The sequence below is a fragment of the Electrophorus electricus genome, chromosome 3 (genome assembly GCF_041902795.1).
Source record: "Electrophorus electricus isolate QZ-2024a chromosome 3, ASM4190279v1, whole genome shotgun sequence".
Lineage (NCBI taxonomy): Eukaryota > Metazoa > Chordata > Actinopteri > Gymnotiformes > Gymnotidae > Electrophorus > Electrophorus electricus.
The window spans coordinates 24,823,555-24,842,777 of NC_137499.1; the positions used below are offsets into that span (position 1 = coordinate 24,823,555).

At 40.8% G+C, this 19,223-nt stretch overlaps 2 protein-coding genes across 6 annotated transcripts; both read right to left on the reverse strand.

Annotated features, from left to right (window-relative positions):
* Positions 1-2: 2 nt before the first annotated feature.
* LOC113571443 (tripartite motif-containing protein 16-like protein) lies at positions 3-12,272 on the reverse strand. 3 transcript variants are annotated; one of them, XM_081710766.1, is made up of 10 exons: positions 12,177-12,272; positions 11,601-11,666; positions 10,531-10,565; positions 10,157-10,300; positions 4,108-4,812; positions 3,497-3,592; positions 3,002-3,235; positions 2,265-2,436; positions 2,091-2,186; positions 3-552 (listed from the first exon to the last, which is right to left on the reverse strand). In XM_081710766.1, exons 5-10 carry the CDS (start codon positions 4,600-4,602, stop codon positions 14-16), a joined length of 1,632 nt encoding a protein of 543 aa, XP_081566892.1. In that variant the 5' UTR covers positions 4,603-4,812; positions 10,157-10,300; positions 10,531-10,565; positions 11,601-11,666; positions 12,177-12,272; the 3' UTR covers positions 3-13. The 3 variants fall into 3 exon arrangements, with proteins under 3 accessions (XP_081566892.1, XP_081566891.1, XP_026856187.2); XM_081710765.1 differs by lacking the exon at positions 12,177-12,272 and having other exon boundaries at positions 11,601-11,712; XM_027000386.3 differs by lacking the exons at positions 10,157-10,300; positions 10,531-10,565.
* A 441-nt stretch (positions 12,273-12,713) lies between these two features.
* On the reverse strand, positions 12,714-19,016 carry ush1ga (Usher syndrome 1Ga (autosomal recessive)). 3 transcript variants are annotated; one of them, XM_081710767.1, is made up of 4 exons: positions 18,638-19,016; positions 14,849-15,302; positions 13,903-14,705; positions 12,714-12,836 (listed from the first exon to the last, which is right to left on the reverse strand). In XM_081710767.1, the coding sequence occupies exons 1-4, from the start codon at positions 18,805-18,807 to the stop codon at positions 12,818-12,820; spliced, it is 1,446 nt and encodes a 481-aa protein (XP_081566893.1). In that variant the 5' UTR covers positions 18,808-19,016; the 3' UTR covers positions 12,714-12,817. The 3 variants fall into 3 exon arrangements, with proteins under 3 accessions (XP_081566893.1, XP_026856173.1, XP_026856172.1); XM_027000372.3 differs by having other exon boundaries at positions 12,750-12,887; positions 18,638-19,012; XM_027000371.3 differs by lacking the exon at positions 12,714-12,836 and having other exon boundaries at positions 13,899-14,705; positions 18,638-19,015.
* Positions 19,017-19,223: the final 207 nt, after the last annotated feature.

The following is a 19,223-nucleotide window of genomic DNA, read 5'->3' on the forward strand; positions in this document are numbered from 1 at the left end:
AAATCTGAAATTACTAATCACTTGGCTTAACTAGAACAACCATATTGTCCTTCTTGGAGAGCCAGAACACAGGGTACAATGGCTCCAGAAACCGAACGCTATACTTATGAAGAAGGTTCATGGTCTCAGCTATGCCATAGAAGGCCAGCAGACCTTTCTTATAGTCAACATAGCAGCCAATCTTCGTGAACTCCTTCACCTCCACAGAGGTTTCCACGTCGCAATGCCATGCAGAGTAGCCATGGCTTTCTCTACCGAGGCACCATGAGAAATCATTCCCTGTGACACAGCAGCTGTTTTCTTGTCCTTTGCGGTTGATGCTTTTATAAGTGAGGCCCACATATGCCCCCTCACCACTCAGCTCCACCTCGAAGTAATGGCGGCCCAAGTAGAGGCTCTCAGAGGTCATGACCTGGCGCCAGTGCTCGAAACGCTCAGCCATATATGGGTAGCTATGTTGCCATGGCGTTGTGTTAGTAGCTTTTCGGTTGTCCTCAGTGAGCCTGAGGAACTTGTGTGTAGAATCAGGATCGAAGCTTAGATTGGTAGCATCTGCAAAGATATTAGCATAAATGACAATCACGAATACCCACAATGCCCTGCATTTAGCACCTTTTGATGAAAAAGTTAATGTGATATTTAGGAAATAAATGCTTGAAATTAATTTTTGACTTCTTATGGAGTAAGCTTATCTGAATATAATTTAAAGTGAGTCATCTTAAAGATGATATGTCAAAATGTACATAATACACTGCCTGGCCAAAAAAAAAGGTCACCATCTGGATTTAACTAGGCAAATAGGTAAGAGCCTGCCACTGGATAATTACTGCATGGGTGATTATGTTTCAGCTGGCAACAAGTTTTTTAACCCTAATTGATGCAGTGAGTAGCTTCTCATTTGTTAAACAACCATGTCGAAAGACACATCCTGTGGTCCTGGAAAAGATGTTAAACTGTTTCAGAAGGGTCAAATTATTGGCATACATCAAGCAGAGAAAACATCTAAGGAGATTGCTGAAACTACTAAAATCGGGTTAAGAACTGTCCAATGCATTATTAAAAAGTGGAAGGGCAGTGGGGAAACATCATCTTCGAGGAGGGAATGTGATCAGAAAAAAATCTTGAATGATCGTGAGTGGCAATCACTTAAACATGTGGTGAAATCAAATCGTAGAAAAACAACAGTAGAACTCAGGGATATGTTTAATGGGGAAAATAAGAACTTTTCCACATGCACAATGTGAAGGGAACTCAAGGAATTGGGACTAAACAGCTGTGTAGCCTCAAGAAAACCATTTGTCAGTGAGACTAACCGGCAAAAATGGCTTCAATTTGCTAGGGAGCATAAAGATTGGACTCTGGAGTAATGGAAGAAGGTCATGTGATCTGATGAGTCCAGATTTACCATGTTCCAGAGTGATGGGTGCATCAGGGTAAGAAGAGAGGCAGCTGAAGTGATGCACTCATCATGCCTAGTGCCTACCGTACAAGCCTGTGGAGGCAGTGCTATGATCTGGGGTTGCTGCATTTGGTCAGGTCTAGGTTCAGCAGCATTATCTGCCCAAAGAATGAGGTCAGCTGACTACCTGAATATACTGAACAACCAGGTTATTCCATCAATGGATTTTTTCTTCCCTGATGGCACAGGCATATTTCAAGATGACAATGCTAGGATTTGTGAAAGAGTGGTTTGTGGGCCATGAGACATCATTTTCACACATGGATTGGCCACCACAGAGTCCAGACCTGAACCCCATTGGGAATCTTTGGGATGTGCTGAAGAAGACTTTGCGCAGTGGTCCAAATCTCCCATCATCAATACAAGATCTTGGGGAAAAATTAATGTAACTCTGGACAGAAATAAATGTGACATTGCAGAAGCTTGTGGAAACGATGCCACAGTGAATGCATTCCATAATCAAAGCTAAAGGTGGTCCAACGAAATATTAGCGTGTGTAACCTTTTTTTTGACCAGGCAGTGAATCTTCTCATAAGAAATATCAGAATATTATTTAAATTCAAAATTTCTGCATTTTTAAAATATTGTTTTTTATAACAGCATCAGTGCAGATAAGCAGTTATTGGCTTACAGGTGAGGAAGTCGTCCCTGGTAACAGGATCAGGGCTGAAGGCTTGTAGCTTGGTCGGAGAGCTTGGATGAACCATGGTTTTAATACCCAGTCTGTCTGTGATGGAAAGGCACAGGTCACCTAGATGGAATTCCACACTTGGACTGTATGAGATCCCTTTGCTTTTACTCTTACCACTTTTACAGAGCTCCTTCAGCTGAACATTGTAGGTAGACTTCAGCTCATTGCATGTGGCCTGTGTCGACTCTTTGATGAAATTGCTGAATGTGGCCAGCCGGTCTATGAGGCTGATGTAAACACTGGGCAACTGGACATCTGTCGACACCTTTCTCCACTCCGCGTACTCCTGCAGTCGGATCAGCGTGAAAATTACTCTTCAGGTCACTTCGGTTTATGCATATACTTCATGGTCTTGAACATCTCAGTTTGTAAGTGTTGTGAAATGGTTCATGACCTGATTCTAAATTGAAATATTCTAAAGTTCAAAAAACTCTAAAGAGTGGCCTTGCTGTTTCTGTGTGTAATTAAAGAATGCTATCATAAATTGTGTTTATTTTTAATAGCTCAACTTAATGTTACAAATTAACAAGTGTCTAACATTTTACATTTGCAACTTACAATTATGACTGAGTACAACTTGAACAATTGAGGGTTAAGGGTCTTGCTCAGGAGGCCCAACAGTGGCAACTTGGCAGTAGAAGGGCTTGAACCAACAATTTTCCAATTATAAGTCAAGTACCTTAACCACTGCCTAAGAGTAACGCTACCACTGTCTAACAGTAAATGATGGTCAATAGGAGTAATTTAGTATCATTTGACTTGCTAGCCACCTGATGTAACGATTACCATGATTCCTTTACATAACCTTAAATGTTCTCACACATAACTGTAGTATTCTTAGACAGGCTGACCTGTAAAAAGTCTACATCATTCTTCTTCTTGGCAAATCGCTCCACTTGTGTCATGGTCTTCTTTAGTTCACCAGACTTCTGCTCCAGATGAGTCCTGATGCTCTCAGCCTGACTTAGCGCTTGCTTGTGTTCCCCGTCCAGCATGTCCAGAGAGCTCCTACAAGCATCCTCAACCGCCACTCGCAGTGATGAGAACTGCTGCTCAATCACTGCCTGCACGCCAGCCACTGAACTCTGAGCACATTCACAGAGGGAACTTTTATAAAGCTGATGTAGGCCCTTTTTTTCAGAAAGGTAGTACTGGATGAGGTTGATTATTTTCAAGTTTTAGACAGATGACTTTTAACTAATGTAAAAAAAAAAAGAGAGTCTAGATTTGGAGAATAGGCATTATATAACTAGCCTGTGATTCTATAGATAACCCTGAGTGGTGAGGCCATGCATCAGTAGGAAAATCAGTGTTTGGTGTATCACTGTTGCACAGAAGAGACTCACATCTATGGATGCAGTGTTCTTCTGTAGCTTGTTGATGGCCTCCTCTGCTGCTGTTAAAGTCTTTACCATTCCCTTCTGTTTGTCTTGGAGCTCTCCCTTCAGATGATCATACACACACACACATACACAAATACACATCAAAGATCCAGATTTGTGCTCTCTTACTAATGATAGCAGTGTATGAGAGGAAAATGCTATCTGAAACAAGAGCACTGCTAGAGGTAAGTTATTTGGTAGTTAAACAGATTCAAAATGTACAACAAGGCATGTGACCAATATATTCAAAACTTTCCTTTATGAAAGCCTTCCCTTTGAGGGCCAAACAGTTTTAACAAACACAGTAGATTACACAGTACTTCAAGGGCATTTTAAACAAATTTATGAAGGAATGAATTAAATATCTAGCCTTGTCTTTAAAAACATGGCTAATCCGAAGGCTAGCCTAAGCCACTATTAGGTAAAATCAAAGTGCTCCTTGCATACACCCATACACATGCACGCACACACACACACACACACACACACACACACACACACACACACACACACACACACACACACACACACACATACACACATGCACAGATGCACACACAGATTCATAGCCAGACCTCTATGTTTTTGCGTGCCTCTGCTACATCAGTCACGGCATGGCCCTCGTGTTCCTCTGTCTCGCAGCTGGGGCAGATGCAGCAGCCGTCTGTTGCGCAGTATAGCTGCAGGGCCAGGCGGTGGCACTCACATGCCCGCAGCTCTGTGTCCAGCTGCGGCTCCACCAGCTGGTGGTTCTGGAACTTGCTGTTCTCCAGATGTGGTCGGAGGTGCTCCTCACAGTAGGACACCATGCAGGTGAGGCAGGACTTGGAAGCTTGCCGGGGCTCCTCCATGCAGGAGTCACACATCACCTCCACCCCTGACTGCGGGACAGCGGTGCATTGTGAGGCACATTCACAAGCCTCCAAAGGTGTGTTGTTGTCGCTCAGAGTCTCTACGGCAGCTGTGCATTTCACTGACTCGTGCTCTTCTCCGCAACCTTCTTTGTGGTTATTTTCCATGGTTGGCCAAGTGCCAACTGGAATTTCTTTAGGTAAAGTGACTTCTTCCATGTTCGGAATTCTCTCCTACAGGGTTTCAGTAGTGCTGAAGTTCTCTTTAGTCAGAAAAAGTTAACTATGCAGTGTTTCCTGTTGTTACAGTGTTATCTTTTTCCCTTCCCCCACTTGCTTCTGCTACAGGCAGACTGGTATGTAAAGTTGTCTGAGGTCAGTGAAGCCACACCTTGTGCCTGGGTGTGCATGGTACTTCTGTAGGGACTCCTGAGAAGAGGGAGGAGTAACATAATAGCATGTTACATAATAGCAGAAGTAGAATGGGAAGGGGTCACTCCGAACACCAGCATTGGCCTCAGTAGTGTGGTGTTTTTCTTATCTTCTAGAACCTTCCCTGTTTATACTTCACTAACAGCGCATCTTAATAAAAGAAAAAAAACAAAAACAACTGGCATAAATATTCAAGAAGTGGGTGAAATTAAGCTATTACATTAACACTAACTCAAAAATAAATTGTTGTAATAGTTTGGTCTCTTTGAGTTATAATTTTTTGGGATATCTGTGAGCAAAGGTGAATGTATTTAAATTGATTATATTCAATAATTTTATCTACGTTTAAAGTTTTATCAAATTTTAGTGTTACTACCACATTACTTTCCCATTATTAAACTGTATCAATGTTTATGTGGCGGCCTATGTGTTATTATGATTCATTAAATGGCTGAATCACGATGCATTTGTTCTGATTCTACACCTATTAGGCAGACTGTAAAATTGTTTTTCCATACAGAGCTTAATACATATGATATAAGATTTCACAATACAGTGCTTGGTTTTAACCCATTCTGTAAAATAAATCTATTGGACTTAAAAGACCAAAGACTACAAATGAATGGATTCATAGCATGGGAATATATGCTTTCAGAAGATAAGCACTATGGTCCTGCACAGTCGACATTTGTTATCTCGTAAGTAATAACAAATGTGAATATTTAAAGCTGTATAGTAAATTAAGAAAACTTGTTTGCTACATTACTGAAATCGCTGCTTGAAACAACGTGATTTAAATATAATATTTCAGTCCACCCTCTCCATACATGTCTGTTCCTGTAATAAGCATGCCTGAGCTTGTTAAAGGAGGTTGGTGAAAAGACAGCGCCTACTCTTCCTTAATTGCCACGGGTTATTACAAGGTCTATTACTCAATCATATTGTCTGTATTGTTCAAACTCAATAAAAAAAACAATAAGTAAACCATTCTGAGAAATGTATGTATGGAAACTCTGATATAGTTCACAAACCTTTTAAACAAACTGGACGCTGCAGAAGGAAATAATTCCAAATGTTGAAATAGGCATAACCACCATTTAAAAGGGTTCCAGTGTTTAAATGTGTAGATTAATTATTTTTTACCATGAGCAAGAGCTAACAGTGTTAACAGGGATGTCATCAATATTATCTTTATTTCTGATGTAGGCGTGCTAAAGAGAATATGGTCATGGTAAATATGGAGCAAATTAACTTTCAAGGGAATGCAACCTAATTGAATTCCTAAATTCAACAAATTCATTGTTCAGTTAGGTGAACATATTTAGTGTTGTTTTACTACATATTTGTGCAGAAGCCATTGAAAAATCTGGGGTGTAGGTGTAGGGGTGGGCTAGGGGTTGGGGTGATATGTCTGGCTTTTAATAGTCTGACCAGCAGTGCTCAAAGTGGTCCAGTACTCACTGCTACGCAGTACTTCTACATCTACTTCTACTCTTTGGCATACTGTGACTTTTTCTTGCGTACCAGCATTTCTCACAAGCTCCCTGTATTCTTTTCTACCCTCTCCATATCAGGTTCTGAGAGATCATGATGACTCCATATAAACTACATTATGCAAGGGGCAATATGTGATACCCACCTGTGCCAGTTCTCGCAGTTAATGCCAGACAAGATAAGTAATATTAATGCTAGTCTAAGTAATGTTAGTGCTAAATAATGATGTTGGCCTGGCTCCAAAAGGAAACTGAAACTGCATGAGTCAGACAATGACGCAACAGAGCTTCACCCAGAACCAGTACTAAATGCATGCCAGGAGCAGCAAGCTAACATTAGTGCCACTCCTCTCAACAAGAGCCTGTCAATGTAGCATCAGCAAAACACCTGAAACTACGATGTTAACAATAACCTTAGTAAAGGAGAAGAGTCCAATTTGTTGGTCAAAGGATCAAATGAAGTATTTATGTGTGCATAAACACATAAGAGTACATACAAACATAATATATAGCATCAGTTTGGGAACTGCACCGCCTTTGACCGCAAGACCCTCCAGAGAATAGTGAGAACAGCTGAGAAGATCATTGGGGTCTCTCTTCCCTCCATCACGAACATTTACATAACACGCTGCATCCGGAAAGCCACCAACATTGTGAAAGACCCCACACACTCCTCACATGAACTGTTCACCCTTTTGCCATCTGGAAGAAGGTACCGCAGCATCCAGTCCCGCACCTCCAGACTGTGCAACAGCTTCTTCCCAGAAGCCATTAGACTCCTGAACTCTGGCTAACTCCAATTCCAATTCAGATTCCAAAATGGGCACTTTTATACATGCTTATACACAGTCACACACACACACACACACACACACACACACACACACACACACACACACACACACACGTACATACATACATATCTATACACACTCACACATTGTTTTGCATTGGACTAGTGCTAAAGTCAAACCTCACACAAATAAACTATGCACTCCTGTTGCAGTCTTGCACATTATCCTCCTTGCTAGAGTACTGTACTAAACCAGCACTGTACTCTGAACTGTTCTGGCTGCTAACAGTGACTGCTCTGTTCAGGGTAGCATGTCACTGATTCCTATGCACAACTCGCTTTACATATGCCTAGTACTGTGTACTGGACTAAATAATTGCACTGTCTACTCATTTTGTATTTGTCCTGTCCTATATTTATTATTGTTTATTTAATGTTTATTTAATGACATTTTTGCACTATATTGGACTGTTTGCACTTGTGTAGCATGTTGTCTGTTGCACTGTTGTTTTGTGTTGCACCATGGTCCTGGAGGAACATTGTCTCGTTTTTGTTGTGTACTTGTATATAGCTCAAATGACAATAAAACCTCTTTGAACTTTGAACTTGAACTTGAACTCATATAGATATTGGCATTATTAAATTATTCTATATTATTATTGTATAATAGAAAATTAATAGCTTGGTAAATGCTTGTCACTCTGAGTAAATACATTTATGTTGTGAACATCAGTAATATCTCCTAGTCCTAGTATTTTTTATTCACTGTAGAAATTCAGAATGTAATACTTAATGAGACATAACTTATACCATTCACCATACTTTTCCCAGTTTCCTCAAACTTCATACTGAGTCTTTTTTTTTTTTCTTAGTCAGTTTTGGGTGTTTTTTATTGTTTTTATTTTATTTGGATTTGTTGTTGTTGTTGTTGTTGTTGTTTTTGTGTGTTTTCATACTTAATTAGTTGTGTTGGCTTTACTGATCCTTTGTATGAGTGGGAAAATATGATGAGTTAGCATCAGTATATTTCCCTGAAGTCACTGCATAACTACTGGGAAGATATATTTTCTTTATATAATGGCGTCTTGTAGCTGTATCATTGCTCTGTACAATTTAACAAGCATTTTACCTCCACTGGATTACAGTTGCCTTATCAGTAGGAGCTATTTAGACATGCTGGGGGGGACACATGGATATTTACTCAGAGTGACAGCGAGACGCCTGACAAAGCGTTTCCTGCAGATCCCACTGTGTTGCCCAGCTCTGGAGGGGCTCCTCTCACTGCCGAGCTTTAGAGAGTACAACTCAACATTGGGGCAGGGTGAACATGACGGGGCCTGGTGTTACAGCACATGACTCAACCCCACAGCAGGGTGAACAGGACTGAGCCTGCACCCAGGGATACAGTGAGCCCATCTCGGTTGACATCCATGCTGGATCAAAAGCTTCCACGTGAGAATAACATTTTTATTTTAAAATATTAAGGTCAAGGGTCAAAGGTCAAATGCCACTGAAACTGACTTTCTTCCTTTGTTTTTAGAGGTGACGTACTACAGAATGTATGTTAATTAAGTTTAAAGTTAATTACTCTGTGTCTAGTTTATAATAGTATTGTATTATTTTTAATGTATACATTTTAAAATATGCAAATGTGGCAACTAGCCAGAGGTCATCATTACTGAGATTCCAGTTCTCGGTTGTGTAGTACATGTAGTCGGAATGATACGCTTTCCATCCATTCCTTTACTAGTAACAAGAGCATCTTTTGGTACATATAGCCCACTTGTGACATCTAGTGGTTAAAGTTTGTCAAAGTGTCTGTCAGACATTTCCTTGTACGCCTATGAAACAAAGCTGCATTTAGATAATACTCAACCTGGTAAGATAGAAATGGGTGGATAGAAATGGAGTCATGAATGTTGGGTTTTAAGACTGTCAAAGTGACTTTAAGACTTTCATAAGTGCCAGTCAGTATTGGTGCAGTAACATGTCAGTCTTAGACTATTTTTGTGCTTTAACTGGACATGTAGAAAATATCAGCATTTAAAACTTTTAGTTTTATAAGAGAGATGTGATATTTCATTTGGTCACAAAATCTTTTGAATCAACTTGAAGTATGTAGTATGAACAAATTAGAGAATAATCCTTTTAATACAAAATCCTGACAGAAATAATCAAAGTTAGCACAATATATTTTTAACCATGATTAACTGGAAATTGGGAGTGGAAGTTTACATTTCCCATGAATCCCCTCTGTGTAAAACTGTATTTTCTACAGAGCCTGTAGAAGCTTATCTTTCATGCTGATCTATGAGCAGTTTTAATGCTTAAGATTTGATGCTGATAATGCAACTGGCAGTGAAGAGACTGCATATCAGTCTGTTCTGGAACTGGGGGATTGAGGGGGGAGGTGCCAGAACCAGATGAATGCACACACTAGTTGGGAAAACTAAGAGAATTTGTAAATACTGTTTATACATAAGGCACTCTCTTAACACTCTCTTATCACCCTCTATTAACAATCAAATGACAGATGAGCAAATTAACAAACCCCAGTGAATAATTGTATGGCCAACACCTTCGTCTGGAATCTATGATGGAGTTGTGAAGAGTTAATTATGCAATTTTCATTTGCTGTTCTTTGTCTGTGTTGCTCATTCTTTTCTTGTTTAAAAATTCCAACCAAATTCCAATTCCAGATTTCAGAAATTTGTTGAATGTCCTTTTATTCTGTTTTTTTTCTTTCAACCTAAGATTCAATAGCTGATAAATGATATCTGTAGATAAAGTGATAATATCATTAAGTTGTTCAGTTGTTAACTCAAAGATTTGATTGTTATGATAAGGTTTTTTTCTTATGCAATCAAATTGCTATGTTCAATAAATAGAGCTGCATTAACTCAGCCTTGACACCTTGGCTTGACCTTTGAACTCAAGATTTGTTTAAGGCTAAGATTGCATTATGTGTCATAATAAAATTGGGTGCCCCTTCATAAAAGTACACAAAATAGCTGAATAGCTGCTAAATAGCTGCTCCAGTGAGAGAGGAACTCACAAGTCTGCCTGTTTTGCCTGCTGCTGTGCCCCCTTCAGGCTGATCGGGCTCATTTTGCTTGCCTGAGTAGCATTTTGCCAAGATTTTCAGGGAATTGTAGGAACTCAGTGCCAGAATCAGATGGACAGTATATCTGTGTAAATTCTTGGCAGGAAAACAAGAAACAAGAATGAGAATATACATTGATAGCAACTCCTCTCAAAATATCCAAAAATGTGATTTGTATAAGGCTATGTTAGGAGATGAACATTTGGGTATTTCAACCAGTTCTTAGCAAGAACAATAAGAGGAGTCAGTGGACAACAAAAAGCTCACACCCCCAATCAGAGAAATAAGATAGTCTTTAGGAAAATACGGCCATAAACATCACTAACCTTATTGTTGGCCAGTAAATCTCCATACCTTCTGTCTGAAAGAGATAACTGAATGACTTAACTTATTACCCGAAGTGACACTTGTCACTGTAAAACATAAGGTTAATTTCAGCTGAGTATCTTTTACAACAAGTTTACAAGCTATTGCTGCCACTGATGGCTTGCTTTGACATCATAGCTTTTCAGGATTTAACCCTTAGATGGAAGACAGGTCATTCTGTTCCTGTATTGAGCTTTGTGTCTCTGTAGTTCTGCAACAAATGCATTTCTGATTGCATCATTGCTCATGGCTATCTCCAGTATATTCAAAATTCTGCAGGCAGAGAGCTAGTACCTGTTACATTGACTAACAGTTTCAGAGTGTTTGCACTATAAAATCCTGCTGTTAGCCTTCATCGCTCTTCATGGCCCTGCACCCACCTATCTTTCTGAACTATAACTCCCATATGCCCTGTCTCACGAATTCTGGTGCTCTGATTTGATCTGCTAGCTGTCACCAGGTTCAGGCTATCTAGTGTGGACACTGTTGCTGCCCCTACCCTCTGGAAAGTCTTATGCACATCTATTCTTTCTTGCACCTTTCTTTCTACCTACAAAGCCTAGCTTAAAACCTTTCCTCTTAATAATAATAATAATAATAATAATAATAATATAATTATATATATATTATTAGTATCTAGCTGTTAATTAACACTGATTTCATATAAACACTAAAGGTACTAATTAACATTGGACTCATATAGATATTATAGGTGTTCATCAACACTTGTCTCATACAAACAAAGTAGGACTCGTAAAACAAAATGTATTTTATTTAACCCTGAACTCTGTATGAATACTGTAGATGTCAACACTCTGGGCTTTTTGCTGTATGGTTTCAAATTGCTGTGTGTCCAAGCAATAAACCATGAAGACTAGGGTTAGGGTAACAGAACTCGATACAACCAGTTTTGTGAGGCTTATAATAGTGCCATGGTGTCTGAAACACTTTGTTTAGCTTTTGAAAGTGAACAAAAATAGACAGACTTGTAGTCTGCTGATGTGAGGAGATATGATTCAAAAGCACTTACTTTGGCAAGCTTTCCAGAAGTCACAAGTTTTGTGAAAACGACAACCATCATTGTCCATTTTTTATACTGTTTTGTGAAAAAAAACAAAAAACAAAAAAAAAACCTGTAAAAGCGAGACAGGTGAAAACCCTTTACAAATCTATCTGCAATACCAGTTTATTGTCTTGCTCATAAACATGATAAAGGCTTTCAGTGCTGGATGTCATGTTCTATCATTTTTATGAAATAACAAAAGAAAAACATACTAAAAATATAAAATTAATGTTCATGTAGTGAGCGTGGACTGGGTACTGTGAAATAAATCCACAGGTGTACTGAATGCCAAAAATATGGGTGTATGAGTTATGTAGCATGATCAGATTGTAGAATGAGAATCTGTAGAGTGTTTCTGTAATGATATGACATGATTGCAAACTAAAGATAATCAGCAAAGAGTAAGATGTTTCACCAAAAAGGCAATAAAATAATTAAAAAACAATGATAAAATGTCCCATGTCTTAAAATTATATATGGCTTGATACGTAAACAAAGTGACGGAAGTCAGAGTGCACTATTCTAGTACAGATATTAACTGACCTGCAAAAGAACTCACAACTGCTAATATTTCCATTGGCGATCAGCAGTGAAACTGGGGGGTGGCGGGGGTGGGGGTTTGACAGAACCTTGGCATCGCATAAAAGTTCTTCAGCTTCGTAATGCAAGGTCTAGAAAACATGCCCCATATTCTGCAAAAGTGTAACATTTCAAAACTGTTTATAACTAGAAGTCTACGTCATAAAAAAAAATCAAACATTGCACATACATGTCATGCCTGAAATGACAAAGGACATGCATGTGTGTTGGGAGCACAGGCCCATAGCCTTGTGTCCCATTGAGGCACATGTACCAGGCTGAGAGTCTGATTGGGTGTGACTCCAGCAGGCATCTCGGTAGCATCTGCCCACAGACACTTATGGCAACCATGGAACTTCAGCACGATTGCTGCGTCCACAGGCTAGACAAGGACGTAATAGCATCTGGCCAGTGGTCTTATGATAAAGGCCCAGCCCTAAGCTGCAGATCTGCAAAGCTGCATTCAGTTACTCCTCCAGTGAGTCCTTCACTAAGTCCTCGAGTAAGTCCTCCAGTGATTCATTTGGTGAGTCCTTGAGTGAGTCCTCCACTGAGTCCTTCAGTGAGTCCTTCAGTGAATCATTCATTTAGCGTTTCTGTCTGTATCACATGCACAGATGCCCCCTGGTATGTGCAGAAGAACAGGATAGGTGACAAAGACTATGACCTCATTATCTGAAAAAATTAAAAAATAATAATAATGACACACTTGAACATCAGAACATACTGAGAAAAACTCTTGTCCTTATAAAAAAGAGGACACCACTTATATTTTTCTGAAAAGCTAATTATTTCTATAACTAATAATATCAGTTTGTTTAAAAAATAAAACATAAAATGTTATGTGGTAAAAACTGGACTCCAGTAGTATTAAACTGACTGACATGAAAGTCTTAGTAGCATTAAAACATGTAAAATGGCCTTTCTGTAGTTTTTTTTTTAAATATGGTGGTCAAGCAAAACACCGTATTTAAAAAATAAGTTATAAACATCCTTAGCGCCTGGCATTATGCTTGATTACTATTAAAAACAGCCTCCAGTTGTCACGTTACGGCCCCACCCCCTCCTCAAACATCTTGGTGTGTGTGTGTGTGTGTGTGTGTGTGTGTGTGTGTGTGTTCGTCCGTGTTGCCACGCTCTTTCGTGTTGTCCACCTGTTCTGTATTATGTGTAATCCTCTTGTGTGTATATATGTCCCCTGTGTTGTAGTACGTGTTGTTGTTGTTTGAAAGGTGTTTAGTGAAGTGTGCAGTGTTAGATGTGTCGTCTGTGTATTAATTAAAACATATGTTTGAACGTGCCCCTTCTCCGCATCCTATTTGCCTCGTCGCGTCACACCAGTATATAATTATCATAATAATAATTTTTATATACCTAATAATACTTAATAACACTTAAGTAGATGATACTTATATAGCAATTCTAAGAACCCAGTGGCACGACTGGTTATCTGTGTCTTTTTAGTGGTATTTTTGCTGATATCAATAATTCTGTGGAACTTTAATATCAGCTGATTTTATCAGCCAAACAATATATCAGTCAGGCTCTAATCAAAATTAATCACCCTGTAAGTAATCTTAAAAATACAATCATTCATCCTGGAAAAGTCTGGAAAATATCATCATGGATAATGCAAAGGTGCCTGCTCTTTGCATATATTTAGATGAGCAGGGCAAAGTCTGCAACTTACAACTGAGTGTCCTCTATGTTGTCGGGCTCCTCAATGGTCTCTAGTCGCCTCTTGCATGCATCCATAATCTTCTTACGAGGCCCCAGAGGGATATGAATACCCTTGAGGTCGTCATCGGAACACAGCAGCAGTGCTTCCAGGTCGATCTTCTCCCTCTTAAAGATAGAAATGAACTCATTCATGCTCAGGGTGGCCAGGAACACCTCCAGGGGGCTACTCTCTGGTTCATCGTCATCGTCCAGCCCAAGCTCCACCTCCTCCCAGGGAAGTTCCTGGATGTTCCTCTCCTGGAGGCTGTGGGCACTGCCGATGCTGTCCTCATCCAGGCTGGGTGAGCGCTGCAGACGGCTCCTCAGGCGCACGTTGGGTGCCTGCCCACTACCCACCACACTACTGTCATCTTGGGCACCGATGCCAAAAAGGCCCCCACTCACATAGTTCCTCCTGAAGACCATGGTGCCAAGGCCAGGGCGGTTGAAAAGTGAGTCGTGGCCGGAGTCCGTGCTGACCTCAGAGTAGTCCACGTCTGGTCCTTGTAAGTCCGGCTCACTGATGGCACGTGAGATGGCGTCCTCAGTGTCCCGCTGGAACATGTCGCGGATGTTGCGCCGGCCGCGGTCCCTGGGGTTCACATAGGTGCCCTGCTTCAAGAACATGACATCATTGCCCAGCTGCAGGCCGGAAAGGGAGCGCACACTTTTCCGACCGTCCTCGTAGATCTTGAAGGTCCCGTCACCCTGCTTCTTCTTCTCCAACTTCTTCTGAATCTTTGTTTTTCCTCTGGCTGTAGCATGTAAGGTAGCCTGAAACAACAGATGCCCCAACACCAGAATCAACACCACAATCTCACAGCACCTAACCTTACAAAAGCATACCAGACAATCACGTACACTTCTTAGTCAATGCTAGCTAACGAGCTCTTTCCCACCCAATGCCTGAGGCAGACCTGTGAGTATGGCACACTGGTGGCAGTGTTGAAGTGGTTCGGCTTGCGGCTGAGGGTGCTGCTGGCGTAGCTGGAGAAGCTCATGGCATCCGAGATGGAGGCAGCCTCCGTAGCCTCCTTCTGGAAGCGGCGCTCCATGCGGAGGTGGTGCTTGTGCTGCAGTTTGACGCAGTCCCTGATGCGCCGCTCGGCATCCCCGAAGGCTCGCTTCTTCATTTTGGCCACCAGCTTGGGGTTGAGGGCCGTCTGCTTGGCGGCGATGGAGTCCAGGTAGCGCACACAGTTCATGTGGTTCTTGGTGGCGGCCATGTCCAGGGGTGTGTGGTAGTCGTTGTCGAGGCACCATGTGTTGGCGCCAAACGACACCAGGAAGGACAGGCAGTTGAGGTGGCCATTAGCAGCGGCAAGGTGTAGCGGCGTGTTTCCCCATATGTCACACTTATCAGGGTTCCCTCTACAACACCACCAGAGGAGACAGAAAATATCGAATTTATAATTCAGACTTAGCATTGCATGCTCAAGCACCAGGCTTTATGGCCTGTGACTGTTATTGTGCATGGTGTAATTTCATCTGCATGAATGTGATGTGTGATATGTGGCATAAGAGGCGTCGTTTGTGTTTTGTACAACATGACGGTTATGTGCTCAACACTTCAAGGTGTTGAGGAGAAACTTGATATGGCTATGTTTTATTTACAGCATCCATCAAATAGCTAATTTTGTCTACACTGCGTTCTCAAGCTTGCACAAGATTACAGATGCTATGTCTGAATATTAATTATATATCATATATAATTATTAATACAATGATAATTTGACAACTTAATAATTTGACAAATAACTCCCACACAGAAGCTGCACTACTAAATGATTAGGATATATGGCCTACAACCCTGTGACCGAAAGTTCATGTTCAATGAAGCTGAACCTGGGTATGTAATTTGACCATCGATTTCTCTGTGTGGTGACTCTACAGGTATCTTCTTTCAGGAAAGACCAGTAGCATGGCACTCTGTGTGATGTCAGCTTGGAATCCGACAAAGCTGAGCTGCAGAAGCCTGGTCCAATGTGTTTAACCCTTGGAATGTCAGTGCTTGGGGACCAAACCACAGATCAGGTTTCATGACAGGTCCTTTCTCTGAAGGCTGACTCAGAAGATGTGGTTGGACAAAGTATGAGGAAATAACCTTTTCTTCCTTCCAGGACCATACACTTCTACATTTCCTACTCAAAAATAAGGTTTATTGCACAAATTTCAAATGTTCCTCATGTGTGTACTGTAAGAAACTTATATACGAGCCATTCCATATGTACATGTATGACACAGAAATGCAGTGTCTCTTACTAGATGATTCTGCAAAGCAGCTGTGCATTTCACAAGTGGTCTTTGTCAAGTGTGCTTAAAAAAGCAAAATAGTGAAAAATCATCTAATTGTTAGTTTCACTAAAACTAATGAAAACATTAATGAGCGTTATCTAAACATTAATGTCTCACTCACTCTCACTCACTCACTAACTCACTCACTCTTACTCTTTACATCTTGCAATTTTCTGTGTCCTTTCTACTTTGCTAATCACATTATTTTAAATCATATTTTTCCTTTTCCTAACACTGCAAGTTAGACCACTGTGAAATGCTTGTCCAATCCTGAAAGTATAAATAGTTACTAGAGTAGAGTATGAGTGATATTGCCTAGACTCTTCCCTGATCACATAAATGAATTTATTGGGAAAATGGTCTCAGATCAGTGGTCTCACTTGGAGAAGATTAATACATGCAGCTTCTGATCTGGATCTAGACAAGCTCTGTGGCACCTATGCAGTGGATCTCATCAATATTTGAGGTGGTGCAGGCAAAGGCTGGCAGCAGTGCATTATAGATGAGTGAAGCTGCGAGGTTCTCACAGAGAGCAGTAGTGAAACCGTGTGCAATGCTGTACTTAGTCAACACCGGAATTGTTCATCATCCTGATCTTGACCTTCTCTTGGACATATTATCATTACATGTCTCATTTTTTTCATGTAGATCAATTATACAGTGTTTGAAAAGTACCAGGAAGAAGGTGGGGTAAAACAGAAACATTTTCTGTGGGAGAGAAGCTGCGTAAATAAAAATCATAGACTTCCTGATCTGCCCTTCCCTTTCATGTGTAAGGAGTTTCAAGAGTTTCCTGTGAAATTACCTTCATGTGTGAGCAAAGTGCTTTGGATTGAGGTAGCACATTCACACATCTTGTGTTTATACAGGTGTGCTAGAGTGAATAGTGTTCTTTGTAGTACGGTGTATCTTAAATAAAGGGATACATTGCTAATCTACACAGTTCACATACAAATTATCTGGGTGCAGAAACATTTATTTAAAAAGCCAGCTAAAAGTTCCTAAAAACTTACAACACCTCAAAAGCAGCCCCAATAATTCCACACCAAACCCTATCTTGCCTTGACACTGTTAATAAATCCTGGCCACTAGACAGCAAAAGCCATTAACCTGACAGTAAACATATGCAGCAATCTCACAAGCATTGACTGCTATATGAGCTACCATTAGTTATAAATGTCTGTCTTATGTGCGAGTAAGTTTAGATGAGAAAAACAGGCTTCCCTGTGGACTGTTCTGTGCCACAGGCTTGTGTGGCACAGGCCTTGTGTTCAAAGTTCACTTGCAAGGAGGGGTGGGAGCATTATTTTGGCGTGCTGTTTGTGCCTGCATCCACTTTATCGTAGACAAAAGGGAGTTGGGGCCAGAGCATTAATTTTGTCCCTTTGCATGCATGGAGGTATATTAACAGACATTGTGCATGGAACTGGAAGGGATCCCACAATGGCCAGCGCCTTTCACTGGCCAAACCTGCTGGTGTGGTAATGACTAGAAGCCTGACCCTTTGAGGTAATCTGTCCTTAAAATATTTCCTTATGGGCCTGTCAGTCAAGCTTGGCATGAAAAGCAGGCCAGCCAGAAAGGCTTTTGTATGTTCTGGTCACTTTATATGTTGTCATCAAATGATGGCCAGGAGATCATGTGTTAATTAATAAAGTGGAACAAGGCAAAATTATTAGTCCTGCTGCATGAGCTATGATATTAAAAAATGTTAAAGAGGCACACAATCGCAGGTGGAGAACTGGAAATGATACTGGAATGCTGGACACCTCTGCAATGGGTAGACTAAACATGAATGCTGAGAACTCTGCAAGGGGAAAATATGAACTTAGAACTTGTGCAACTCAAATGTGAATGTCGAGAACAACTCAAACATGAATGCTTAAGAGATTACGTGAATGTTGAGAAATTTGCTAGATTCAAAAATATGCCTGACTGAAGCATCCTTTCAATTAATGCAGAACTTGTCTTTGAAAAGGTTAATTTGTGAAGTGCAAGCACACTATATGGTTGAGTTGATACCCAGTGATAATATAAACAATCATGTGTTTCTTGTGTAAGATGGATATACTGTATAAATCTGCCAGCAAGAAAAAAAAGTGAATAATATGCATTTGGCCTATCTTGCCTTCATGATATTTGTTCTGTCAAACCCCCAACAGATTTGATATATCCCTTTGCTGGGAGCAGCAGGCAGTGAAATGCTATATTTGGACACTGAGAAGGAACTTCTTCAGAACACCAACGTGGGAAACCAATGTTTAATGACAGCCTCTTATAACTGTCACCTTGCCCAAAGTTGGATACACATTCCTCCGCATTAAACACACGCGTTATACGGATTCTGAAACTAGCAAAGATGGGGAACTAAGAAACAGATCGAAGCTATGCAGCTTAATAACATAGCTCACCCTCTCCCCACGATGAGTCTCAGCGCTTCAAGGTTGCCATGGTAAGCGGCCCACAACGTCGGTGTCATGCCATCTTCGTCGGGGGCGTTTAGGTCCTTCCGCGTAGCCTCTTTCAGCAAGTTAAGGTAGCCATCTCGAGCCGCCCTGTGATATTTGTCATTCATGTTCATCTCGAACTTCAGCCTCCATCATTTTCAACTTTCACTCGACAGCACTGGGTGTAAACGCCAGCCCTTGGCAGTGGTGGGCGTCATGTCCCCGGCTTTGTCGCAAGCCTGCTCCCAAACAGCGATCACGCGTTGCCACGGACACCAAAGACGCTCGTGGTTGAACTTGTGGTCCGAGCATCATCATTACAACGTCGATGATGACGCCACGACTCTTTAAACTATTTTAAAACTTCAGATGTACTTTGCAGCTCTGAAGCACTTTGGTTCGAAACGTCTTATTTTTCCGCAAACTTTGCACTAAGCTGTAGTTTTGACTACCTCTTGATAATAAATAAAATGCAAACTGTTCCTCTAGTTTCAGTGGGCTACATACGTCAAAAGAGTGCTGAAAAGAACGGCGACTAACTGAAGAACCT